Source organism: Molothrus aeneus, chromosome 6 (genome assembly GCF_037042795.1).
Source record: "Molothrus aeneus isolate 106 chromosome 6, BPBGC_Maene_1.0, whole genome shotgun sequence".
Taxonomy (NCBI): domain Eukaryota; kingdom Metazoa; phylum Chordata; class Aves; order Passeriformes; family Icteridae; genus Molothrus; species Molothrus aeneus.
In genome coordinates this window covers 50301628-50328908 of record NC_089651.1, presented here as the reverse complement: position 1 = coordinate 50328908, position 27281 = coordinate 50301628, and the positions used below count along the sequence as shown (strand labels likewise).

Sequence of the window (27281 nt, the reverse complement as noted above, 5' to 3'; positions counted from 1 at the left end):
TCCCCAAAATACTTTGATTGCCTCATTTTGTTTTAGCTGAGAGCACTCAAGTTGTTCCTCTTTATACAGGAGGGAAGAGGGGTGTGGAAATTAGCCAGTCTGTAGCCAAATAACCTGGCCTTTAGTGAGGCTTCCTAGTGATTCAGAATATTGACAGCAATCAGGAGTCTCAGGCTGTTGAAACTTCCCCTCTAATTGAACTGGGAAAGGTAAACCAGTTTCAGTGCTCCGCACGCTGTAATTGCAATAATTTAATTTAGCTATTTAACCTGTAATTCAGTGGTATTTATTAAAGAGCATAGGAGAAAATGAGGCCATTAGGAGCCAGAGATGAATACATTGAAATGAAAATGAACACTTCTAACTGCTAGTTGACCTTCGTTTTGTAGCAGTTTTTATTAGGCTGGTCACGGTAATTACTAGGACGTGAATCATGAAGAAAAGTGCATAATTCTGTAATGAACATTTTTATTCATTATCTCACATTTTCAGGAATCAGAAAAGTATCATGTAAAAGTATCTCCAATGTTCTCCTTTTGTTTGTTTTTCGACAAATAATGGTTTGTGGACAATAGCCCGGTGCAAAGCATCACTCCAGAGTGAGGATTTGAATCAGGCTGAATTGATGGGCCTGCAGCGTTCCAAGTGCAGTGTGCACAAGTGCAGAACATGCTCAGGAAGACTGAGAGGTTTGTAAATCAAGCAGAAATCATATTAGTAAACATAGGACATGCTGGTCTCCCCTGTTGACACTTAGGAGGGCACATTTTGGGTCAAAAACTGGGCTATTGAAACTTCTCAGTGATTTGTGCCGGGCACTCTCAGCTTGAGTTCTTTTACCCTGGCTGCTGCCAAGGAGCCCTTTTAGGAAGGGTTCTTTCTGACCATCAGCAACCTGCTTTGGGGAGCACAGTCAGCTTCTGTGGAGGCTTCCAACTGGATTTTTTAAGATAGGAGTGAGGCACCTCCCAACATCACTGTGTGAGCAACAGAGCATTCTCCATTCCTCTTCTCCTTTAGCCCACTCCAGCATTTCCAACACCAGACTAGCTCTGGAGCATTAAGCTGTCTTCCCAGGGTTTGCATCAGAAGACAAAGGCTGGTGGGAGAGCAGGAGTGGGTGGCTCTGCCACTTGCATGGCTACTCCAGGATGGGTATTTTGGTGGAGAGGAGCCCTGGTGCTGCCTGGCACAGGTGGCTGTGTGCCATGTCACACGGGCTGCTGGGCCTTGTACCACCACAGCCCTGCATCCGTGTGGTTTCATTAAATCTGTTCTTTGCTGCAGCAAATTGTTTGGAGTTAGAGCTTCAGTGAGGAAGAGAATGAGCGATGCTTTGGCAGATATGCTGTGGTTGGTACTCTGTTCTCTTCTGTTGAACCCTCTCACTCTCTTTTATCCCTGTTGTTTTCTTACTAGTTTTATTAAACATCTGCCTCTATAGGGACCTGGCCTCCTTCACTCACATAGTTCAAGACCTGGAGAAAGTTATAATTTGCTTTTTATGTTTTTATGTGTTTTTATTTATTTTTTTAAATAATTAAAAAAAATATTCTAGTTTTGTAAATTACTGTCCAATACAGTAAGATGTAAGTTCAAAAGGACCAGTGTGGTGAGAAGGGTTACTTCCCAAAGCCCTGCACCTTATTTACACTATTCACAGCCACAGTAATTCTAACATGAATGAAGAGGGTGAATTTATCTATTGTAATTATTTACCCTGAACAGGTTATTAAAAGTTCCAGATTTAGAACCTGTTTGTGCTGAAGATGATTTCTGCTAAGCATTCTTTTCTCTATTTAACAGTGGCCAATAAACCCACACTAAGAAGCAGTGATTAAAAACTCCATCTGCACTAACCTCTTAATTTCCCAAAGTGTATGTTTTCTTACTTGAAACTTTGTTTTTCGTCCTGACTTTGAAAAGGAAGATAGGTCTCATTTAGATTTAAAGTGTCCCTGTCATGCACATTCCCAAGATAGTTTCCCTAATTTCTTCTGCTGTCTTCACTTTAAGGCACATCTAAGTCCCTCTGGCAAATCTCTCACTGGAACTGACATTGACTTGAGGTTTGGTAGTCAAATGGCTGAGGCTATATTGTGTGGGCTTAAGGTGGTGAAAAACAATGGGAGTTGTAAGTGGTAAGATGTGAATACTTTCAACATTCACCTGGGGTCAGAAATTGAATGTAACTTAAAACCTGAGGTTGGAACCTGAATGTGCTTATGGAGAGGCACCAAGCACCTGGGCTGAGGAAAAGGAATGTGGTGTTTTCCAGCTGACTGATTTTCCTGCCATATCCCCTTATCTGCAAGCCACCTTTTACTGCTCAGCCTAGAATCCCAAACTGGTAAAGATGAAAGTTGTTAGCACCAACTTTCTCTACCTGATACTGATTTAAGCTCTATGTCACCAGAGAATCCAGCCTCTACTTACTGAGGATTGGAAAGCACTCACTCCCTTGGAATTTGGCAGTGTGATCTTAAGGTGGCTTGCCAAGTCTTTTGTGGGGGGTTTAGTTACCTATGACTAGTTTTCTTTAGAATACTGCCTCATTCTTTTGGGCCTCTGTGGCTAAATGGAGATGTACAGATGCATGTCTGACCACCCCCATTCAGTGATCAGCCAGAAAACTTAATCTTGGGTCAATGTGATAGAGTTAAGTTGTATTAATAATAGTTTTCAACTGTGGTGGCTAGTTGGTAATTAAGGATGATACATGAATGCTAACTCAGTATTATCAGGATAGTCCAGGATTTGAGAAGGCTTAATAAAGCTCAGAGTTTAAAAACAATTAACAGAATCTCGGCTGCATCTCTTTTATAGATATTTGCCTTGTTTACTCAAATAACTAGAGCTGAATATCCTTACTAGAGATAATCTCTTCGCAAGGCAAGAGTTAAAAATTCTTATTGTACTTTTCTACACCTAGATCAAAGATGCTGTAGTGGTGAGAGTTATAGACATACAAAATGATATACATTCAACATATTCCTTTTATATTCAATATATATTTTATACACACACTTCTATCTGCATGTATACAAGGACCAGCAATAAACAATTTTACCAATACATTTTTCTTTGGAAACATGCCATCCAGTGATAATGGTATACTTTTTCTAGCATAGGATCTTTTCAAGCCATAGACTTTGTCACTGGGGATTGTACTATGAGATAATTGACCCACGTGAGTTATGTGTCCTGAGTCTAAAGCAAGGGCACACGTGGTGGCATCAAAATCAATTATCTCACAATACATTCCCCAGTGGAAAGGACTACTGCAGTTAGAATAGACCCATGAAAAAGATTTAGGTATTTTAAAATGTTTTCAGTGACTTAATTCTTATAAATAATGTTCTTGCGTTATGCAAAAAAAAAAAAAATACAATAACAGCGGTGGATTAAACTGTGCTAAGTGTACCTACTGATGAGCACTGCTCACTGGGGATGAAATCTCATTGGGGTATCACTGATGGAGTCTCACAATGGCTGTATTAACTGGGCTGCCTCCATTGCTGCTATGCAGGTAACTGTCAAGTAGATGCATCTTCATTTCCTCTGTGGTCGTCATCCTCTCGCGTGTGTCAGGGAGCAGCAGAAGTAATGAACAGAGCTGCCAAGCTCTGAGGACAAAATTCTACCTCCGCCAATCCTTGCAATCTCTTGCCAGGGTAAAACTATTTGGAGAGAGCAGAGGTATTTAACTCAGGGATGGGTTCTCCAGTCAGAGCCCGATCACCCAAATGATCATAGCTAAATTATCATGTACTGGAACTTTGAAACTCTTCAATTGCCCCGTTGCTTGGTTACAGGATCATTAGTCATCTATTCTGGTAGCAGTGTGAGAGGTGGGGGAACTGGAGAGAAGGGGGGAGAATATTACATGTGCTGTTGAAAATGCAATGAGCACATTCGATCATATCTAATTCCCATTTATATTACTGTGGACATCCCTACTGCCCAGCTGCCCTCTCAAAGACTCAGAGCTATGGGATTTTTTGATGCATGAATGAAGACTGGGAAGAGGGCCAGCATGCTGTTCATAGGCTTCTTCATCATTTATTACCTTCTAGTTTTAATTGTTTTCCTGCTTCTCCTGAGATATTTAACTAGGAGGAATTGTACTATGCAATGCAGACACGCGAGGTGGCAACTGAAGATTGTCTGTTAGCTCAGTGCATCATACAGTAGATGGATCTTAATAAAATGGGGAAGACTATTTACATGAATAGAAGAGGCCCATTTGTAAACCCTTTATTACTGAAGTACACAAGTTTGACTCCTGTTTGTCCATTATAGAAGTGTGGATTATATAATAATCACCACATATCTGCACTGTCTATCCTTCTAGTAATGAAAATCAGATCTTTCCATATACCATGCTGTTGCATCCTATTGTGTCTGCAGGGCTACATTTATCTCTGGTAAAAGGCTCTGGTAGCTATTATAATAGGGCAAAAATTTGGTCTGCTTAGTTTCTGACTTGTAGTCCAGTGGTGGAAAAATTAAACAGAAGCTCCCATAAGAGAGCTTGATAATAGGAGGTAAAACAAAGGGGAAGTTGGCAAAGGAGGGATGGATTATTAATAGGAAAGATATGAATGGAGTGTGTGTTTCACAGAGTGAGATTTGAGGGGAAAAATGCAGATCTCTTGTTCCCTGTATCTTCAGTGGAGCTCCACAGTGTTTTCTTTGGGCAGCTTTCCGATGTCACTCTTGCCACCATTTGCCTTCCCTCACCAGAGCCTGGTGGCTTTGTCACAGGCAGTACCTCTGTGGCAGTTACCTTTTGCTGTCCTCATGCTGCCTCCCAGCCCTATCCTGTCCTGCTGGAACTGTCCATGCCATGGCCATGGCCTTTGCTCAGCACAGAGCCGAGGTGTGCAGAGGAGCTCGGTCTGCCTGCGGCTCCAAAGCCAAGCACAAACACTGGTGTACCCAGGAGAGGGAGGGCTGGCAGTGCAGAACTCTGTGGAATATGGCTCCAGACTCCACCAATTGTTGCTTTGTGTTTTCAGAGAACACCACTCTGTGCAGGGGATGTGACAAAATGCTCCCTGTCTCTGAGGAAGGTCAGAGCCCTTGGCTGAGGCAGGAGTGACCACTTTGATTTAGGTCCTCTTTGATTTGAGGTGTAAAAAGATACAAGTCCTTTTCTATGCTTTGAGGGTTAGAGAATTAGGGGTGGTTTCATGCCTCTGTTCCATTTTAGTGTTCAGTAAGGCAAGGGTTCAGCAAGGCATTACTCCAATTTCTTTTTTTTAAAACATAAGTACAGTTGAGAACAACTGTGGGTACATTGGGGCTTGGAAGAATTGAAGGCTACTATTTGTAGGGGATCTTAGGTGAAGAAAGTGGAAAGTGGCTTTAGAAACTGATATCTTTTGATTGACCCCCCCCCCCCCCCCCCCCAAAATTATTTTATTATTTCTCCCAACACTTCAATTACCTTGAGTGTTTATCTCACCTCTTGGGGGAGTTGATTTTGTCTTCATGAAAGTTCATGTTATTCACTGCAGCAGTCAGGACTTTGTTTGCCTCATACCTAGAATTCTCTGTTAGTTAATTGGGAGAGTATTTGTTGACTTAGATGGCTCTGCTGAGCAGAGTCCATGATGCCAGGTCCAGTAGACAAAGCATATACACAAGATTTATCCATTCCTCATCTATCTTGACAAAGGGATAAATATTGACTCAAATGTTCAATCTTGTTTCCCTCCCATCCCTCTTCCTAGCAAAACCCCAGGTACACGTTTAATGGATAGAGCCAATTGACCAAGCTTAGATAAAAATACCTCGTGCTTGTAGCTATGAAATGGCATCAATTAGCCTGAGTAACAGGTCATCCTGCCTGAGACAGCACACATCATTAGGCCTAAAAAGATGATAATATGTAATTTATAAATATATATCATATGCTTTTCCTAATGAGTTAAGAAAAAACCTTTTACCATCATATATTTTTAATTATGTAATGAATGTTACAGTATGTGAATCAGCTTGATTTAAAAATACAAAAGAGTTGAAGTACCCTAATAATAAATCTGTAGGTGTGTGTTGGAAAGGAGATGAATTTTGCGTGACTGATGAGATATTAACAGTTTTGACCTGATCTCTCAGTGACTGATATTGATAACACTCATTTCTAGAGCACACTGAGGTTCCCATACAGCACAGCCTCTGTTGAGGTTGGAGGGGGTGTGTGAAGCTCATGCTGAGTCCAGTGTTTCTAAATGAGGTGCTTGGATCAACTCAATTCATTTTTGTGAATCACGACTGTAAATTTAGAAGGCAGAAAGTGCCTGTTTCATAATGCTGCCTGACTTTGGCAATGGGACATTATCATTGTGTACTCTGAAGTGCTCCTCCTTGTCTGAGATGTCAGTGTCTTGGGGCTCCTTGCAAGGATTTGCTGGCCTTAGAGTTAGGAAATATTTTCCTGATAATCAGCCTATACTGTCAGTAGCCCAATTAAATCTCCTTACTTCTTCTTATACCCCAGTGGGATCTGCAAACAATTCCTTGCTAGCCTTTAACTATCTGTCCCCTGTCAGACACTCCTAGATGATTATCTGGAGTCTCCAAACAAATTCTGGTTAGTTAGTCTGATTGCTGTCTGATTTGTGCATGTCCAGGGCCCTTCTTCCTGCTTTGCATCCCATATCCCTCAACTGCATTTTTTTTTGTAAATCTGGTGTGCCAGGATGTTTTGGTTAGAAAATAACTTCTGTGTAGGGTTAAACATCTGCCTGAGTGATAAGGCAAAACAGTCCAGACTGAGGGCTGTCAATCAACCCTTCTGTCACCCAGCTCTGTCTTCTGGTCTCAGGGTTAGAGGAGGGAAGGCTCTTCATCCAGGAACTTTGACACAGAACTGTGGAAAATAATCTTACTTCTCAGTTAAGTACGTGGGCCAAATTCAGTCCTTAGCTTCACCATCCCAAGGTGTTCTTGAAGTCAGAATCTGATCCACAGCAAGACTAAATGGGAAACTATTTTTTCTGCAGAACAAAGACCCAAGATGGCCTATGATTCTGTGCACCTTGCTAATTGGAGGGTGTTGTTAAATTGGAGGTAATTCAGAGAAGAACAACAAAAATGATTAAAATGTTGACAGGATTTTTTCAAAAGGAAAGATGAAAAAAACTAAAAATATATGAGCAATTTAAATAAAGAGCAGGTAGAGGAATTATGATTGAAGTGTCAAGGAACATTGGAGATGATTCAGTAGTGTGACAGCCCTTCCAGGCCCCGTTTTCAGAAGGTTTGGAGTGAAGTTTCAAAGTCTCTGAAGCCAAAGAGACTTCAGTATCAGCCTGGTGCTGCACATAGGTGTATTTTCAGAATGAGAGCTATAGCCATGAATAATAGGTAACAGAACTGTGTGTGAAATGAGTATTAGAAAAAAAATTCCAGACCATGACTCATTTTCAGGTCGTAGAGTGCTCTTAAGAGGTGGAAAACTGCTAAATTTCAGCAAAGTACTTACAAAACCATCTCCTAGCATTTTGTGAATATGTCTCCTTTGTTTAAGCCTCAACAAAGCTAGGAATGGACAAGAAACTCTTTAGTCAATCAGAAATCAAGAGCAAACAAACTAAGGGAGGGGTGGTCTGGAAAGGAGCTACCATATCTGACTTATGCCCAGTCCTGAAGTTTTCCATTTGCTGTTAGTTACAATTCAGTCTCCTGTGGGATCAGTAAGAAAGAATAAAGTAAGAATTGTGTAAAAGCAGACAGTGTGATTTTTCTGTCCATATCTCTAGAGAGTACCTTGCGATGGTCTGCTGCTGTGACCCGCTCAGGTTGCACTTGACAGTGCAAGTGTCCCTGTTTAATACCCCATGAATCAGGCAGCAGACCAAAAACGGATGTAGTTTTTTGTTCACAACAAATCGAGATGTGGAACTCATTGCTGCAGGTTGCCCTATGGGCTAAAAATAATGAACAGGCTAGAGAATGATTGATCCATTGTACTCTAAACCATTGATTGCCAGGAGGTCTGGACAGGGTCTAGTTGTGAACTTTTTTCTACCTTAGTTCACAAGCTTTTCCCCTAAGTTTCACCTAGTGGCAATGATTGAAAATGGGTTCCTGACTGTGGGCATGACCCAGAGGGTTTAGGTTCTTCATGAACAAGAGCAGCAGCATCTGGCTGATAGTTTCTCACTGATTTCACTCTGTCCAGAAAGAGACCTTGAGATCCAGCCCAGGAGGCCATCATCTCTCTCTCCTGGTGAAACATCATTTGGGTCTGGCCTGAACACCTCCTTCCACTAGTTTAGCTAAAGGAGTCTTCCAGGCAGATAATCCAGAATACTTGAGGGTATAGATTATTTAAACTGATTGCCACTCCAGTTCAGCTGGCCTGTTTTAGCATACCTTAAAAATGTACAGTGAGAAATTTCCTGATACAGCCAGTTTTAAGCTGACAGAAATAGCGGCTACAGTGGGGTTTGCACTGGTTAAACTGAGTCCTTTTGATTAAACTGGTGCCAAATTCTGTGTGGACAAATCCTCATATTGTAACAAACCCACACATCCTCCCTTTCCTCTGACAATCATATCAGGCTGGTGAGTCCTATGGACCCAATCTAATAGAAATGGAATTTTTACCATGCAAATCTTATTACCTAAAGTGCCAATGAAACTAATGGGATTTTGGATAGTAAAAAATACTCTGTATGTGATACATAGTTTGGAATATAAATTCATGGGGTGGGGGGGGGGAGGAATATAAGGAAAAGGAGCTGTTATTACGTGTAGTCCTTTGTGACTTTGGAAGACCTATTCCTCCCAACACCTCTCACTTGATTTTAGTGGGACCAAAATGGTGTTTAATGCCTTGCTGAAAATACTGAGCTCCTTGCAGGATTTGGTTTTGAAATTACACAACTAAGTAAGTGTCTTGTTTGCTTTAGAACTCATATAAGGGAGGGGAACAGAAATAAAAAATATCCCAAACACTCCACTCCAAGGACAGACATATAGAGGAATACATATTTTTCCATTTTTACTGTGGAGGTTGACTGAATGCATAAAGAACACAGGGAACATTTGGACATATTTTGACAATCCCTTGATTAAAAAAAAAAAAAACTTAAAAAAAAGCTGAATCTATTTAGACAACATTTTCATTAAAGCCCCCTCCCCAATATAAACACACACATATATATGCTAGTGTCCTCAGGCTTCCAACCTGTGTGGCAGCTCTCAGCCTGAGGACAGTGTCAACAGACAGATCTAAAGTTAATAACTGAAGTGTTGCAAACACTACATCCTTTAAAACTGTTTCCTGCAGTTCCTGTGTTGTAATAACACAGCACATCTTGAGAAGGGTTCAACACCCCTTGTCATTACTTGGACATAATTCCTACTGATTTTTCTGGGTGCTTGGTTTATGTGTACATTCAGGCCTAAAATATTTTGAAGTAAAATTTTTTTAATAAACTACAGTGTTGTGCTATTTTGATAGTGATGGTGATTACTCAGTGTCATTGAGCTTAATCCCAGTTGGCAGCTAAGCACCACACAGCCACTTGCTGACTCCTTTCCAGTAGGATGGGAGAGGGAATCAGGAGGGTAAAAGTAAGAAAACTTGTGGGTTGAGATAAGAACAGCTTAATAATTGAAATTAGATAAAAGAATAATGAAAAATTGTAATCAAAAGGCAAATAACAAAAACAGAGAGAAGTAAAACTGAAGAAAAGCAAGTGATGAGAATAGAAACCCACTGCTTACTGTGAAGAGAATGATGCCCAGACTATAGACAAGCTTTCCCCATGATTTATATACTGAACATGAGGGCATATGGCATGGAATATCCCTTTGGTCAGCTGGGGTCAGCTGTCCTGGCTGTTTCCTCTTCCAGCTTTTTGTGCACACCCAGCCCACTTGCTGGCAGGGCAGCACAAGAAGAAGAAAAGTCCTTTGGGTAAGCAACAGCTTAAACATCAGTGTGTTATCCACATTATTCCTATTCTAAATCCAAAACACAGCTCTTTGCTGGCTACTGGGAAGAAAAATAACACTATCCCAACTGAAACCAGGACACTTGGTTTCCTGTCACTTTGGAAGCAAAGATGCAATAAATGATACCTTTATTTTTGCATTTATTTTAATGAAATAGGCAGAAAAGGCACTTCAGAAAAGTGTAGGAAAGAGTAGGAGGTCAGATATAAACAACTGCAATGTGATGTACGTTTTTGTGGCGTTGATAGTTATTATTCCCAAAGAAAATAACGCCCTTTTTTATTTGCTTTTAACATTTCGCCCTTGGCATCTGTTCCATCCATTGTGGACTAACCTACACTCTGTTCTCTGACAATGGGTTAAAGCAAGCACTTACTGAAAAGCATTCTCTACTTAATTACTTTTCCTTCTTCTGGAAGCTATTTTTTTATAGTCACATGTTAATTGTGTATTAGTAGGCCTTTCTGATTAGTTGAAAACATAATGAAACCTTTGTAAACAACAGGGAGAAAGAGGGAGGGAGGGAGGGAGGGAGCGGGAACGGGGGAGAAAAGGACCCGGAGAAAGAGAGGTGTGAAGTGGGGGCTGGATCGGTGGGGAGGAGGTCAGCCAGTTTTGAAAGGCAGAAATTATGCAAGTGGAAATTTCTGTTTTTTTTGAATGGCAACTTCCCTCGCCCAAATTAATCAACTTACTTAACGAGAAATGAGATGCATGGAGATGCAAATTGCTGTTGATCTCCAAAAGCAGGGTGGCAAAGGCAGCAAGTTGGAATGGTGTGGAGGGGGGCTGAGCCGCAGCTGTCCACTAACAAGTCAGTCCTATTTGTAAAGGGCACGGAGCTGAATAACGGTTTTGTTATTGGCTTTTTCTCTTGCTCAGCCGTAGGTAGAAATGCTGCATTTGTTTCCTGGTACTATTGCAGCGAGATAGATGTCCTCCTTTTTCATCTCTCCTGCCCGTTTGGTTTTCACAGTGGAGCCCAGTGTTCTCCATGCACCCCAACCTCTCCACAATGTGGCAAAAAATTGGGGCACACGAGGAACACAGGCTCAAGTGCAGGGTCTTAATCATGCAAGGTAATCCTATGAATTATTAAGCTATCTGCACACCCCTCAGAAGGGCAGGAAAAATATTAAAAAAAAAAAGAAAAAAAAGAAAATGCACATAAACAATGCTTAGGACCCAATTCAGTGATGCTCAGAGCCCAGCCTGTGCAGATCAGATTCGGTGAATCAGCTGAATCTTCTCGGAGATGATTTTTCTTTCCCTGGAAAGCTGCTCCTTAAACACAATTCACATTGGTTGTTTTTAAAAGGATTCTCCTCTGTTTGCAGCGCTGGATTTTGAACGGGCAGAGCCCCCCCCCTCCGGTCCTCCGCCCCCACCCCCTTCTGTTGCTGCTTTAAAGAGCTGTGCTTATAGGGATTTTGCAGCTCTCCGTGTGTTATTAGAAAACGTGTGGCTGGGACGGTTAAAATGGGAGTGCTACTGTATGCAAGAGCAATGTTCACTGTAAGCAATCCAAGGAAATCCTGCCAAGGCAGTATATGAACAGCAGCCAAACAAAACACAGGCGCCTTTCCAGTGAAAACCAGCACACTTCTGCAAATAGAGGAAAAATTGACTTTCTGATTTGGAGTGTTTCTACAACTAAGAAGAATTACTACAGTGATTGTTCTAAAAATATTTTTAAGCAGCACATTCTCCAAGGGGTTGGGATGCTTAACATTGTTTAATTATACTACTCTTAGGTGACCAATCTGGATTGTATAGAAATAAAATATGAGGTTTTTAGGATGTTCTTTTTTAGCCAAGATCAGGATTATTATTTAAGGGGCAAAAGTTGTATTTTTATCTTTGCACTTCAAGAAGTATGATTGGAGATTCATCTTTTGCAACTTCATAGCCATAGATTGCAATTTAACTGCTTTATCTAGAGCAACCCTCAAGATCCCTACCTCTGTAATTAATGGGTTTTATATTTCATCTGAGTATTTTACACCTTCCTCCCTCCCTTGTTCCCCCCCCCCCCCTTGTACCCCCTCCCCATTTAGGCTTTTAGAGCTTCTGTTCATTTTCCTTCTTTGTTCACTCAGGCTGGATTTTCCTTTGCAGGACTTCTGAGTCCTGTAGGAACCCTTTAGTGTAGATGTGTCTGCAAACATTCTGGCATTCAAAAATTTCCATAATGATGGAAATTGAATGGAATTCCACAAATTTGTGTATTTTCAAGAATAAATATGTTATTAAGAATTCTTTTGCTAGTCGCAACAGAATTCTTAAAAATGGAGTTTAAGAATGCAGTTTATCTAAAGTGGGCTAAAGAAATAGGACAGACCTAGGGTGAATTGCTATTTTCCTTTTTTTATTTTCAAAAATCAACATAATATCAGCAGAAGAAAAAGCAACAGAATTGCCAAGGATTAATTTCAGTTTATGTATTTCTGATATTTCAACTGTTTTTCCTTTTAACTAAAGGTACATAAGATACTTTACTATCTGTGTCTCCATTTATTCCTCTAAAATATTTACAGCTGAGTTCTTTAGGCTTGCAGCTGCTGTGAAATCAGTTATCTTCTTTTAACTACATCACCACAACCAGATTTATCCCTACACTGAAGACAGTGTCTTGAGACTAACAAATCCCAGTGTGGAACAAGACTTGCTTCCAGAGCCCATTGAAGCCAGTGGAAAGATTCATATTGACTTTGGTGGGCTTTGCATTGGGATATTAAACATTCATTTAATCTTCTCTTTTTTTTTTTTTTTTTTAATTTAACTATTCATTCTAAGAGTGACAGACCTCACTTTAAACAAATTTTAAAGTCACCCTAATTTAGCAAATTAACTTGGGCTGTGTTTACCATTCAGACAAAACTGAGGTGAAACTGTAGCACATACTCCTCCCGTGGTACGATCATGGGTTTGAAGGTCTAGTTTAAGTAGCTAAGGAAGGATGGACCTCTGCCCTGTCCAGAGCTGCCCTTTTCCTTTTTGCATAATGCTGTACTCATAGCTGTCTAACAGAGACAAAATAATATATTTATACATGTATAAACACACATATATGCATACACACACACATACATTTAGATATGTGTATGCATATGAAAATAAAAGAAAGCTTGAAGATGTAATCATTTCTGCCTTGACTGTGAAGGATATCGTCCTCTGTGTTCAAATTAGGACAGGGAAGTCGTGGCATATGTTGTGTCAAGGCACAGAGTGCAGTTCTGTGTCTTTAAATCTTGATGCATAGCAGTGAAACCAGGTGAGGTCTGGCCCCAGGTGCTGGCTGCTGCATGCATTGTTGAACAATTTTTAAAGGATGCAGATTGGGTGGTTGGAGGAGGAAAAAGGATGTCTTTTTCTAAATACATTTTTTTCCCCATGAAATATGTTTTATGTTTAATGAAATGATTAAAAAATTATCGACTTAAGCTTCATACATTCCTCTAATAACAGCTCTGTATAATCTAGGCCTGACCTGGCTCTCACTGAGGAGCAGCACTGGTTGTCATGCAGCCCCAGTTATGCCAGACAGAGGGAAGATTTTGTTGAGATCATGCAACTCATTTCACTGGTGGTTGTACATGCATGCTGAATTAAGGATCCTTCACAGAATTATTTAGAAGGGGAAGCTTGGATGCTGAAGAGGTGCTCCAAGGACTGCTTCTGCTTTCCTTGTCTGCACATTGAGAACCTACATGGCTTGAAAAACTGCTCCATAGCAAAGTATTTTCCTTCATTCCTTTCAATGTAAATCCAGTTTTAAATAATTTTACATTCAAGAGAAGGGGCATCAAGGTAAATTTGCAGATAATTTGGGTAGTGGCCTGTATTGAAGGTGTGTGGCTTCTAAAACCTAATTAGAGGTGTAATTTGTTGCAGGCAAAAATTATTGATACACAAGGAAGGTTTTATTCAGAGACATCTGTAGGTTGGCAGCTGTGCCAGCCATGTCTGTTCTTCTAAGTAACGGAAGCCACACAGCCGGGAATAGCAACGTTTTAGTGACAAGTGTTGAGAATATTGGTTGAATTGCACTATGAAAATATTTTCATTATTTTTATTATTACTGTTCTGCAAGAGGGTTTGAGGTATGTGCCTGCCTATGTCTGCATTCGTGAGCAGATGAGCTGGAAAGGGAGGGCTGTTATTTTTGTTTTTTTTTTCAATCACACCTCCTTAGCATTTTGTACATATCAGCATTCTAGCTGAGCGATTTGCTAATTGCACTGGAAGACCCACTTTAAATTCAGGAATACTGAAACTTTGAAACTGTAACATTTTGACTGGCGAGAATGACCAGTCTTCTTTTCTCTTTCACAGTGAGCTAGTTGAAGGAAGCTGGCATTGTCGCAGAGTGAAAGCTCTGCAGAAGTGCCGCAGGTTTTTCATATGGAAATGTGAAATAATGGGGTGATTAAATAGAGCTGTATATTAAAGTACATCTGACATTAGAATTAGCATAATGTGCTCTAGCCCTAGGCTGAGTACTTTATTTGCCATCTGCGTCGGACCAAAATCCCCTGGGGAAGCGCTAAAATATTCTGAATAAACTCAGCCCGAGTTCTTATTGAGAGTAAAATACCATTTGTGGCACGTCGTATTGATTCGTCTTAATTGCGGTGCAGAAAAGAACATTCAGTTGCTGATGACTTTTGTACTCTGTGACAAGTCGGCTGGAGTTATTCTAACACTGCAGTTGGTTAACCTGAACAGACTGTCGTGCTCAGAGAAGGAGAAAACCTTATCTTCAGTAGCATAAACTATAGTATCATCTCCTGGCTTTGCTCCTTTCTATCTTGATGGAGTGTCTTTTTTTAAAAATATTATTATTATTATTCCCTGAAAACAGCAGCCAACAAACTGGAGGGAAAATGGAGCTTCATTGCATCAATCCAAGAAAATTCACATTCTTACCTAGTTATTCTCTGCAGTTTCCCTCCTTACACTTCCACCCCCATATCTTTAAAAAAAAAAATCCAGGAACATCTGACCAGCTTTCATCTAAAGGAGTGAAAATCAGTGGAACTTGTCCTTGAGGATCCATCTCCAGAACCATTAGTTCAAGAGATTTATTATGTATATTCTGTAAAAAGCTGTGGCTTCTCCTGTGCATAAGCCTACAGTCTTAGCTGGCTGTAATGGTTTGATTTTTGTCAACTCTCTGCTCAAATAGGTTGCTGAATACCTTTGAAAAAGTGCTTATAACATGCATAAAAGATAAATATTTCATCTGAAGGAAAATACTTTGATGCTCCATGCAATTCTCTAACATTCATAAGGTCCAGTTTTTACCCTATAATTGCCTATCATTATACACAATTTACATATTCAAACATTCTCTACAAACCTTAGTCTAGCATGTTTTTATTACAAATTCAGATCAAGGGAATAACCTTTAACTTCAGAGACAAATGAGACAAATTTACAAGTGCATGTCTGCTGTTTTCTTGTGTTTTATAAATCCCTGCAGACCTGAACACTTTTGCTATAACGCCACTCAGAACAATATACATATATTACTACTTGTTTGTAGTGCTTCGGTAATGAGTCCCCTTTGTATTAGATAACCTATATAATTCAGCATCTAGGCCCTCCATAACGTCAATTATCTCCTCATAGCTAAATGTACATTCCATTAAAACAAGATTTAAAGCCTTTACAATACTTCTTTGGCTTGAATGTGGAGATTTTGTGGATTTAAAGAAGCAGAGATGGGAGTTAGCATTTGTTAAAGAAGCAATGAATTAAAATAAAAATGCTATTTTATTTAGTAACTATGAATAGACACCTAATACCCTTAAGAAATAGTTGTAGTAAAACAGACAGAAGTACTCCTGGGGAAAAAAATCCCAGGAAAATTTGTTTTCACCCTTTGGCTTTTTTTATTGTTTTCTAATTTACTCTTTGTTTCTCCATTATATGACATGGACAATTTCCTTCATGTACCCTCCATTTAGTTCCTATTCAGATTACTGAGAATTCTTGACTGTAAGATGAGAAAATGGCACCTTAGAAGTCTGTGGGAAAAAAAAAATCCCAGCACTTGCCAGTTTTCAAACAAAACTGCTTACAGGACACCAATTTAAAGGGAAGCTGCTGGCATATTTCATATGTTGCAGAAGACTGACATTATTTCAAATGCATTTGAATACCTTATGCAAAGAAAAGGCCTAAAAGTGTCCTTGAGCAGTACAAGGGTTTTTCATGAGTGCTGTAAATGGGATCCTATATATTAAACCACGAGCCACAGGTAGTCCTACGGTCTTTTAATATCACGAGTGGGTACGATGCCCCTCTGTATCATTGTCCCCATTTTAGCTGTTAGTTTTCACTTATTTTATGCTGCAGGTTTGTAAAACATCTGTTCAGTCTGCTAGTTGATGTTTTAGGTTCAAAGAAACTATCTAAAAGACACAAAGCTGTTTAGATGCTAAAGGTGGAGTTAGTTGAAACTGTTGTATCACAAAGGGCTAATTTAAAAGTTAACTCATTCACTATTGATCTTTTAATATTGATTTTCCTGTTTGCTCCTTACTTTTCACACTTCTCCTTTCCTCTGCTTTATAAATTGCCTTTGCATTTTAGATTTAACACCAATTAGGGGAAGGTGTTCAGAGATGACAAACATGTTTTTTATCTTCCATTTAAATGGTGCTTCTGGGTAAAAATCCCTGTGTCACAAATTCCAACTTCTGCAACCCATTTTTCTTTCCTTTTCTGCACTAAGTAAAAGCATTTCTTATACTTCTGTAGGCTGAACATTAACTTCCAGTAAGCCAGAAGGTCTTTTAAGGAATGAGAAATTGGACATCCAGAAGGAAGTTGCCCAAAATGCCTATTGACATTTTATACCTAAAAATATAATATGACCATTTTGTAATGCACTAGAAATTAAACTGAGCTGTGCATTTGGTTCATTTATGTGAATCTGGCAGTCCAGATCTGAGGTATGATTAAGTCTCACAGAAAATGGGACCATTGAACGCAAGCTGCTTCAGCCAAAGGTTGCCCATGTCCATTAAGAAGCAGGAAGCATCTGTTTGTGTTATGCATGGCTGTAGTCTGCCTGCAGCCTCCTCCTTTTTTATAAGCCTAAATGCCAGAGAGGACATATAATATGCTTCTGGGGAAAGTTCAATGAAAAAAACCAAATGAATTGCAACTTGGTATATTTACGTAAGTCTAGTTAAGATCCTCGTTAGTGACAGCCTGGTATGGTTTATCTGGAAAAATTTGAAAATGTCTGCATTGGTGATCATCACAGCTACTTTGAATTCATAGCAGGGTAATTCAAATCAGAGTTTGGCAAGGTGTATCAGCTTGATATCGCTAAGACTTTCAAGGATTCATGCACTTTGTTCTTGGAGTTCCAAAAGGTTGGCTGTAGATAGCATGAGAGTCTGACTTCTCAACTCTCTATTGGTAATAAATTCATTTGGTTTTCCCATAATTTAATAAAATATTTAATTTGGTAAAATAGAAATTTATTATTACAAGAGTGACAAACAGATCATTTGCAGTTCTGCCTAACAGGAAAAAACCACTGCTGTAATGGCTTCAGAAAATAAAATAGTTTTCCAAAACTGGGGTAGCACTTAATCCACCAAAACTAGAGCTTGGCAATTGACTTTAGCACAGGAAGAATTAATAGTACATTGCTAACAGTAGTGTAATATTAATATTTATTAATATTTGTGTCAACCAGTACTACTGTAGATATTTTCCAACAGGTAGAAAATGCTCTCAAGAATATTCACATCACTAATCAAAACCAGTGGAGGGTATGATAGGGTCTTGTGGGGTGTGTAGGTTCTCTTGGCATAGAGCTTCTTGCATAATCTCTGTTGAGAGCTTGCAGTCTCACTAGTCAAGGTAGAAAGTGGATGGGGAAAGCTGTAAAACATACAGGCAGTGTGTAGGAGAAGAATACTGCATGAAGTCGTGATTTTTCTTGTGTTGAAGATGGCACTGGAGGAGATAGGCTATCAAGAGACAAGGTAGGAAAAGAGAACAGGGCCTTGTATGGGAGGAAATAGGATTCTGTAGCTGAGAAGCAACACCTCACGATTACTTCTTTCTTCAGACACCCCTGAGTTTCCATCCACCTCTTAAAAACATTTCATTTTTGTTTCCTTGTCACATTCTTTCCTCTCACTGGTCTCATCCTGAGATTCTCCATTTCCAGATGATGACAGGCCCTGTGGCCCCTCATGCTTGAGCTTTTACACCTAAACCTTCATCTACTCTTCTTGACTGAGATGCACTTCAGGTTGGCTGAGATTTACAGGAGACCAGGGCTGTTTATCTGAGCATAGAATTGGAGGTGCGTGGGCTGTGAGACTGCAGGCGACTTGTTAAGTCATAAAATACCAACTTTAGGTTCCAATTGACACTAACTTTATGAACTGTTGGTGATAGTCCCTGTAACCCTCAGCAGGATGTGCTGCAAGACTCTCTTGAGGCCTTTCTTTAGATGAGGGAGTATAGGGATGGATGAACTGTGTTAACTCTGGGGATGGAGCTGTGCTTGATTTTCATCTTCAGTTCTTGCTGCCATCAAAACAGAATTAATATTAAGAGAAGTGGAAAGAGATATGGGACCTTTGTGTCTGTTGTTTAAAGCTAGTGATTGGCATTGGACTGGCAGGGGTGATTCACACCCAGACTTGGACCTTACTTTACATTTCTGTCTTAATTTTTATTGAGACTGTCAGTCCTTCTGAAATTGTGGTAGCAGCACTTCCAAACAGCTCTGTGAATGAAGGGAGGGAGGGCAGAACTCTCAGTATTGTGTCTGCTCAGATAATGTTTATTCTATTTTAAACATTGGTAGAATAAAAGTTCTTGCTAACTTGGAAAATTTAAAGTTATAATATGGCTTATAAAACCCCTTCAGCGCAAATACTGAATACTATACTCAATATATTAGAGATATTTTTGCAGACCCAACCAAGCACTAAGCATGAACTGATATAGGTCACATAGCAGATCAGCACTGCAGACACCTGAATAACATTTGGCCCTTGTCTGGGTGATCTGTCAAACCACTTATGATGATATATTTTTTTCACCATGCAGCACTAAATATTTCCAGTATTTAATGCCCTTCTCTTTAATGTCAGCTGGTCTTATAAGGAGACTTGTTAAAATTGTGTTCTCAATTATGGCATTTTAATTTAATAATAATTCAATTAAAGGTGTGTTTTTTATGGAGCATCCATGCTACCTTTATTGTTATTATTAGGGTAACCATCATAATAACAAGGAGTAATTATTTAAATGTTCATTAAAAATCAAGTGGTGGAGAAGAGGGTAATATTGGAGGAAAGCTTGCAGGAACCTGATACATGTCTGTTTCTGAGTGCTACAATAAAAGGTGTCCTTTCTTTAAAGCTTGCAAGTTTCTACTTTTCCTGAACTTCTAAAGGTGCAGTAAACCAACATTAAAATTCCTTAACATTTTTATTGCTGCTGTTGTAACTTTGTAAAATGGAACCAGAAACATTATCTGGAAAGTACTGCTAGAGGTAAGGAATGGCAGTGGTTATATGGACCTGACTGCAGGTCTCACTGCAGTCCTGGCAGGGGTTATGGGTGGGTGATTAAAATGAGGACGAGTTCATTCCCTGTTACCGCTAATGGAATTATTCAGGCATGCTGAGGGGAGGATTCATAAGGCACTGGATGTCACTGTAGCTCAGCAGAAAATAATGAATTCTCAACAGTTCTTATCTCACACTGATTATTGTTTGATGGTATCCAGAATAACTGAGGATATTTTGAGGGAAATTTTTATCTCCAGGGTAAAGTCGCTCAGCATTCAGGGTACATATAAAGTTATGTACCAACTGAGCAAGGAAGATCTGCATATCACTAAAGGATGCAAGTCAGACTGCAGGGGACAGATAAGTCAGGGATTCAGGCTGACTGGTGCAGTGGGGTGGATGTCTACAGACCCAGTCTAGTCTTGTTCTGACCTGTGTTTTCTCACTGTCTCCTGTAAGGGCAGAATTTGGGAGGCAGGGTCTGAATTCAGCTTTGTTTAGAGCTGTTCATGAAAGAGAAAAAGGCTCCTTATTGCATTGACATTTTGAACGGAACATAATCTGTCATGCACTAATCAAGGGAACACATTTTAATATTTCTGGAAAAGACCATTTTTTGTCATAATATGCAGAAAAGGCAACAGTGTTCAATAAGTTCAAAGTTTATAATGACCTGGTTTAGGAGAAGATACTAGAGAGATTTTTAATCTCCCAGGTAAAAATACAGCAAGATCCAGTTGTTGGGAGCTGAACTCAGCAATTTGAATCGGAAAGACAGCTTTCTTTTTCATACTGAAAACAGTCAACGTGGCCACTGACTGCTCCAATACAAAGTGAATTCTCCCTCAACATTTCCGAATCAAATTGGGAAAAGGGGATGCTAAAAGACACAAAGCGGTTTCAGCTGCAAATCCTTGGGTTGGATGATAACTGTGAGGTGCAGACTAACTTGTTTCCTGTGTTTTGCATGTACATCTGGGTAGGACAATATATTAAGATCTTAAATTGCAGGAAGAAAGATTTAGATTAGGCAGTTGGGGAATCTTAATGATGGTAAAGGAGAGAAGGAATGAGGTAGACTTTAAAAAGATTGTAGGCTCTCCATTTGGTGGCCTTTGAAGCAGGATATTGGAGCAGCTGGCATAGATATGAATAGCTTCATAGATATGGACATGTGGTGACAGGACAAAGAGGGAACTAAAATAAAGTAGGTTTAGATAAGATATTAGGAAAAAAATTCTTTACTATGAGGTTGGTGAGACACAGGAACAGGTTACCCAGAGAAGTTACAAATGTCCTATCCCTAGAAGTGTTCAAGGCTAGGCTGGATGGAAATCTGAGCAACCTGATCTAGTGAAAGATGTCCCTGCCCATGACAGAAGGGCTGGAAGTGGATGAACTTTGAGGTCCCTTCCAATCCAAACCATTCTCTCACTCTGTTATCCTTTGGGTCAGGAATTGGATGAGGCTAAACCTTAGGGTTTATCCCAGTCCTCTCATTCTTTAATTTCACAATCCCTCCTAACCTTTTAATGGTATTTCTGAATACCTGAAATACCATTTCAGTAGGTCTTAGTAGGATTGAGCCCTACAAACCTCTGTCGTGTCTAAACTGGCAGCATTTGTTTGGCTTTACTGTAACCTAGAAGCTACAATTGATTGCTCAGGAGCTGTGACCTGGATGTCTCATCTGTGTACATACACATATCTATGAACTACTGTAAAAATAAATTATACTTCAGCTCTCAGCCCTGAAATTCAAGCCTAGTTACAGACTGTAGGATTGAAACCATGTGCAATTCATTGAGCAGTATTAATGAAGTCTTGGCTTGTGTTTGACTCTAAGCACATGAATAATTTCATCACTATCCAACAGAGCACTTCAGCCTATGCTTAAGTTTCACTGATGTTGATTACTCACATGCTCAAAGTGAAGCACATGCTAAAGTGATAAAGACTGCATATGGCAAAGACTATATAGGTAGTTGTCATAAAGTGGGTATTTAGACAGACTACAGTGCAGGTGGCAAGGGATTAAGATAGCTATATATCAAAAATAGCCTTATAACAAAGACTTTTGTAGTGTAGGTGCCTTATTAAATATAAGGCTCATTCTTGAGCAGTACATGGTTGTTTCTGGGCATGTTTAAAATATTTAGCAAGTTTTTGAACATAAAAAATGTTCGGAGTGGATCTTCAAAGACTTTTTGACATTGTTCTGTTCTTAAAAGTGAGCATCTACACTGCTCAGGGCAACTTTTAGGCAAGATAACCAAAAGTGATAATATGGTAATTAATTTTTTTTTCTATTTTTTTTAAAGAGGGAGTCTGGGGAGAGTCTTTGAGGGCTGTAAAATATATATATACATAGGTATGCATATATGAACATTCATGAATCAGTCAGAGATTAGTAGCTGGGTAGCCTGCAGTCAATTTTGCTGTTGAGCTGAGGTCTCCTGAAGAGGAGCCCTGAGGGACACGAAAGCTAAACAAAACAAACAAGGGGGAGAAGACCTATGGCTGCTAGCATATAAATCTCAGGTCACTAGTAGCACAAATTTTGTCTTTTTGAAAGAAAACTATAAAGGTAGGGACTCACTTTCCCCTCTTGAATTTCATGGAAGTGAAATTTTGGAGGGCAAAACAAACCAAAATATCTTAGTTCCATGTAACATGTAATAGCAAGCATCCAGCCAGCTGCCATTTTGAGGGTAATTTTTTTAATCAGTCATTTCAGTTTTAGGTTGGCCTTGATCCTCAGCCTGCTCAGGAATTTTCCTTCTTGAGTATGTGCCTTTTCTGAAGTAAACATGTTGCTGTTGTTGTCGCCTAATACACAGCTGCTTTCTTCCTCCTGTCAGTTCTTGAGCTAAGCAAAGAGAATGCATGCACATACACAGACACTCAGTCACTTTATTTTTTTAAAGAAAAAAACTCCGCAACAAAAAAAGAGTGCATGCTGTGACTTTAAAAATGAAAGAATTGAACAGCTGTGGGTAATAAATCGATTAATTAGAGTGGATAAAGTGAAGGTGAAGGGTGCAGAGCACTCTTTAATTTGAAGATATATGACCTTGTAAGATGCTGCACTTCATTTGCTATTAGATCACACTTCGGAAGGGGCTTTATTAAAATCTATTCTAGGGTGAGCTGAGGTAAAACATATTGTTTAAAAAAGCTTTTGACAGAGTATGTTATATACTTTAGTCTGCTTCAGTGATTTCTGTCACTTTTTATACTACACATGTTGCTGTGCAAGAAAAGTTAAAGGTCTAGACATTTTCATAATATTTCTGTAAGAAACAGAAATTTAAATATTTGAAGTAATAATGGGAGCATTTACTGTTGCTTTGGCTGCAAAGCTGACATAAAACTTCCTAACTGCTTCAGTGCTGAGTAGATTTTTAAGGGATAATGCATCAGTTCCTTTCCATGTTTGTATGTGCCTCTCATTAATGTCAATAGCAGTTATAGGAACTTTTTCCGAAGCCAAGGGCAGTTACCAAACTTGGTTTTTTTTTTCCAATAGTGATTGTGATAGTGATAGAAATTAATCACAGCAACTGTGTCTGGCCCATAGAAACACAGAGTGTGGGGCCAGGGCATGGGGGCCACATCAGCCAGGCAGAAATATCTACTGTATTGTGTACATTTTTTATTAGCTGTGAAGAGACAGCTTCAGTGAAATCAGGGTTTGAAGCTGCTATCCACAGCAATAGCCCTACTAAATCAATAAGTGCATGAAGATTTGCACCACATTTATCACCTACCTTTGTAAATATGTCTCAATCTGATACATGCTTTTTCCTTTATGCTGTTATGGATGCACATTGGTTGATAAGATTAAATAAACTGACAGGCTGATAAGTAGGCAGATAATCTTCTAGCCTCCTTGTCTAAGGTTTTGTAGGTTTTGTCAGCAGCAGTCATTCCTGCAACAGCCAGAAGAGGGGAATTCAATCAGATTCTCTTGATGTGCCCAAGTTCAAATGTTTGTTTTTTGTTTTTTGGGATTTTTTTGGTCTCCTATGAGTCATTCCTCTTTACAAGGTAGTTTTGATAATATGTTTCTGTTCACTTTATAAACACTTTAATTTTCAAGCTCATGCAACAGGCTTTTGGGATGGCAGCGCCCCTTCCAAAAGGGGTCTGTTAGCTCAGCTTTGGATTTGAGCTCCCATGGAGGGGCTGAATCAGGCATTGCTTGGGTCCTGGTTCCATCATGGGTCAGAAAGGAAGCTTGGCTCAAGTATTGAGCTTTCAGGAAGTTTAGTGCCTTTAGGTTCAGTGTGGCCATTGCTAGACAAGACATGTGCTATCATAAACAAACAAGCAAGCAAGGAATTAATTTTTGATTTTCCAAAATGGTCAGTTTTTTTTCAGGAAACCTCCCACTCATTTAAAAACAAACAACAAAACAAATCCTGGATCATGATTTTCAAGTTGACACATATTTATGGATTTATCAGAGTCTTGGAGAGGCATTGGAAAAAGGAAGGGGACAAGGAGGGAAGTGCTTTTTGCAGATACCACATAGTTTACATTGTGCCCAGGACCGGAATTTTCTAGCTAGCAAAATTATGACTGTGATGCAGACTTGTCCACACCTGTCCTTTATGTAAAGCTGAATCAAGGTTAAAGGAATGCTTTCCACCTTTATGCTGTTGTTCCAAGAGGCTAGAAAAGCAAACAGAACAGTGTTTTTGGCTCTGGTGAGCATTTCTGCATTGGAGGGCAGGCTCAGGCTCAGAAATTCTTGGGACCCGGTTCAAGCATGGCCCGACATTTGTTACTGTTAATTGCAACTGTGCTGTCGGCTTTGATTACCGGATGTTTCATTTGAGTGGCTTCTTGGTGTTTTGGCAAAAAGAACGTCAAAGTGGTTTATGCAAGGGTATGTTTTCCAAGCTCCTGTTGACTTGAATAGGACTTTTGTGGCTAAATAGCTACATAATATTTTAAAAATGGAAATGCTGGCATGACTTATAAATTAAGCATGCATAAATTAAATTCAGCAAGATCTCAGGGGACTGCTGGATGAAGTATATAAAATGAGAGAGTGAAAATGACACTGAAGGTCCTTACAGGTGCCTTGTAAAACCTACCACACCGCATTTTTCTTGGTTTTTGTCTGTAGTCATAAATCCCTTGAAACAAATTCCTGTTTGTGAAATAAACACATGAAAGGATTTGGATCCTTACACATCATAAAAAAAGGTTTTATTTGCAAATTAGAGCATGTAAACGTATATAGCACAAATGTGTATGCGTGATATTTGTCATACATGTTAAGTGAATAAGTGTGGTGAGTAAATGTGCTGTTCAACAATTTATATCAGTCAATACGTTGCAATTAAATCCTTCTTTCAGAAATGCCAAGGAGGAAGCGTGTTAACAAAATAAAGTGAATGCCAACTGTATTTAAATGTTCTCCGCTGTATTATTTTTTAAGTGTTCTTTCTGTTTTTTCTTTTATAGGTAAAGATGAGCCTTCAAGCTATATTTGCACAACATGCAAGCAGCCTTTTAATAGCGCTTGGTTCTTGCTTCAGCATGCCCAGAACACACATGGATTCCGCATCTACCTGGAAACAAGCCCTTCAAACAGTTCCCTTACTCCACGCATCACCATCCCTCCTCCTCTGGGACCGGAGACTGTTGCACAGTCCCCGCTGATGAATTTTCTTGGAGACAACAACCCCTTCAACCTTTTGCGCATGACAGGACCCATCCTGCGTGAACACCCTGGCTTTGGTGAGGGTCGGCTCCCAAACACGCCTCCGCTGTTCAGCCCACCGCCTCGTCATCATCTGGATCCACATCGCCTTAGTGCCGAAGAAATGGGGTTAGTTGCCCAGCATCCCAGTGCCTTTGACAGAGTTATGCGTTTAAACCCCATGGCAATTGAGTCCCCAGCGATGGATTTCTCCAGAAGGCTTCGAGAGCTGGCAGGAAACAGTTCCACCCCTCCGCCAGTCTCACCCAGTCGCACCAACCCTATGCATCGTCTGTTGAATCCTTTCCAGCCGAGTCCTAAATCACCTTTTTTGAGCACCCCGCCACTGCCCCCCATGCCCCCCAGCAGCACTACGCCTCCCCAGCCTCAGGCCAAGAGCAAGTCCTGTGAATTTTGTGGGAAAACATTCAAGTTCCAGAGTAACCTTATCGTGCACCGGCGAAGTCACACAGGAGAAAAACCCTACAAGTGTCAGCTCTGTGACCATGCTTGCTCCCAGGCCAGCAAGCTAAAACGCCACATGAAAACGCATATGCATAAAGCTGGCTCCATGACGGGCAGGTCAGATGATGGACTGTCCACCACTAGTTCCCCTGAGCCAGGCACAAGTGAGCTCACTGGAGAAGGACTGAAATCCAGTGAGGCAGATTTCAGGAATGAGAGCGATCCTTCCCTGGGCCATGACAACGAAGAAGAGGAAGAGGAGGAGGAGGAGGAAGAGGAGCTTGAAAATGAGAGCCGGCCAGAGTCGAGCTTTAGTATGGACTCAGAGCTGAGTCGTAACCGAGAAAACGGCTCCAAGTCGCTGCCAGATGAGAAATCCCTCGTCTTGGGAAAAGTCATTGAGAATGTAAGTCTAGGTGCCATTCAGCAATATAACGACATGTTAGCTGAGAAACAGAAGAGGAGTAGCTTCATGAAAAGGTCCTCTGACCAGCGAGACTTGTGTCCTCGAGACCTCTGTCAGAGAGATCCGGGTGACGAAGACTCAGTGGTAGGAGAGCTGGACCGCACTGAGGAAGGTACGGTCAATGGAAGAAACTTTGGCCCGGGTGAACCCTTCCCAAACTTGTTCCCCCGCAAGCCAACACCTATCACGAGCCCCAGTTTAAACAATTCCTCTAAAAGAATAAAGGTAGAGAAAGATTTGGACTTGCCACCAGCAACGATAATACCTTCTGAAAACGTTTACTCCCAGTGGCTGGTAGGGTATGCAGCATCGCGGCACTTCATGAAGGATCCGTTCCTCGGATTCACAGACTCCCGACAATCCCCCTTCGCGACCTCTTCCGAGCACTCATCGGAGAACGGGAGCCTGCGTTTCTCCACTCCGCCGGGGGACATGCTGGATGGGGGGCTCTCAGGGCGCAGCGGCACGGCCAGCGGAGGCAGCACCCCCCACATCAGCGGACCCGGCCCCGGGCGACCCAGCTCGAAGGAAGGACGCAGGAGCGATACATGTGAGTACTGTGGCAAGGTCTTTAAGAACTGCAGCAATTTGACGGTTCACCGTCGGAGCCACACTGGAGAGCGGCCTTACAAATGCGAGCTCTGCAACTATGCATGTGCCCAGAGCAGTAAGCTGACGCGCCATATGAAAACGCATGGCCAGATAGGGAAGGAGGTCTACCGCTGCGACATTTGCCAGATGCCCTTCAGTGTTTACAGCACCCTGGAGAAACACATGAAAAAGTGGCATGGAGAACATTTGCTGACAAATGACGTCAAAATTGAGCAGGCAGAAAGAAGCTAAGGCCCCCCCCCCCACACCCCCCCCAATCCCCTCCCCACCCCCACCTCCGCTAGGTTAAATTTCAGGGGTCTAGGTAACATTTTATTTGTACAGTTTAACTATTGCCAACTGAGAAGAGATGACCTAACTTGCCTCCGTAAACATAACTTAGCATAACTATGGTAAGGTGCCAGACTTTGGCACTTAAATATAACCTGTGTCTACAAAGTTCTATTAAACCCGAGGGTTGATTAAGGCAGTAAAAATTGTGGAGCCT

The 27281-nt window shown here is 40.5% G+C and overlaps 1 protein-coding gene across 4 annotated transcripts in view; it reads left to right on the top strand.

Moving 5' to 3' along the window:
* Positions 1–27050, top strand: part of BCL11B (BCL11 transcription factor B) — a 91350-nt gene extending 64300 nt beyond the window's left edge. For all 4 annotated transcript variants that reach the window (XM_066553041.1, XM_066553039.1, XM_066553040.1 and 1 more), the window contains one exon: positions 25014–27050. In XM_066553041.1, the coding sequence (XP_066409138.1) occupies positions 25014–27025 (2012 nt within the window). In that variant the 3' untranslated portion in view covers positions 27026–27050. The remainder of the gene's footprint in view (positions 1–25013) is intronic.
* Positions 27051–27281: the final 231 nt, after the last annotated feature.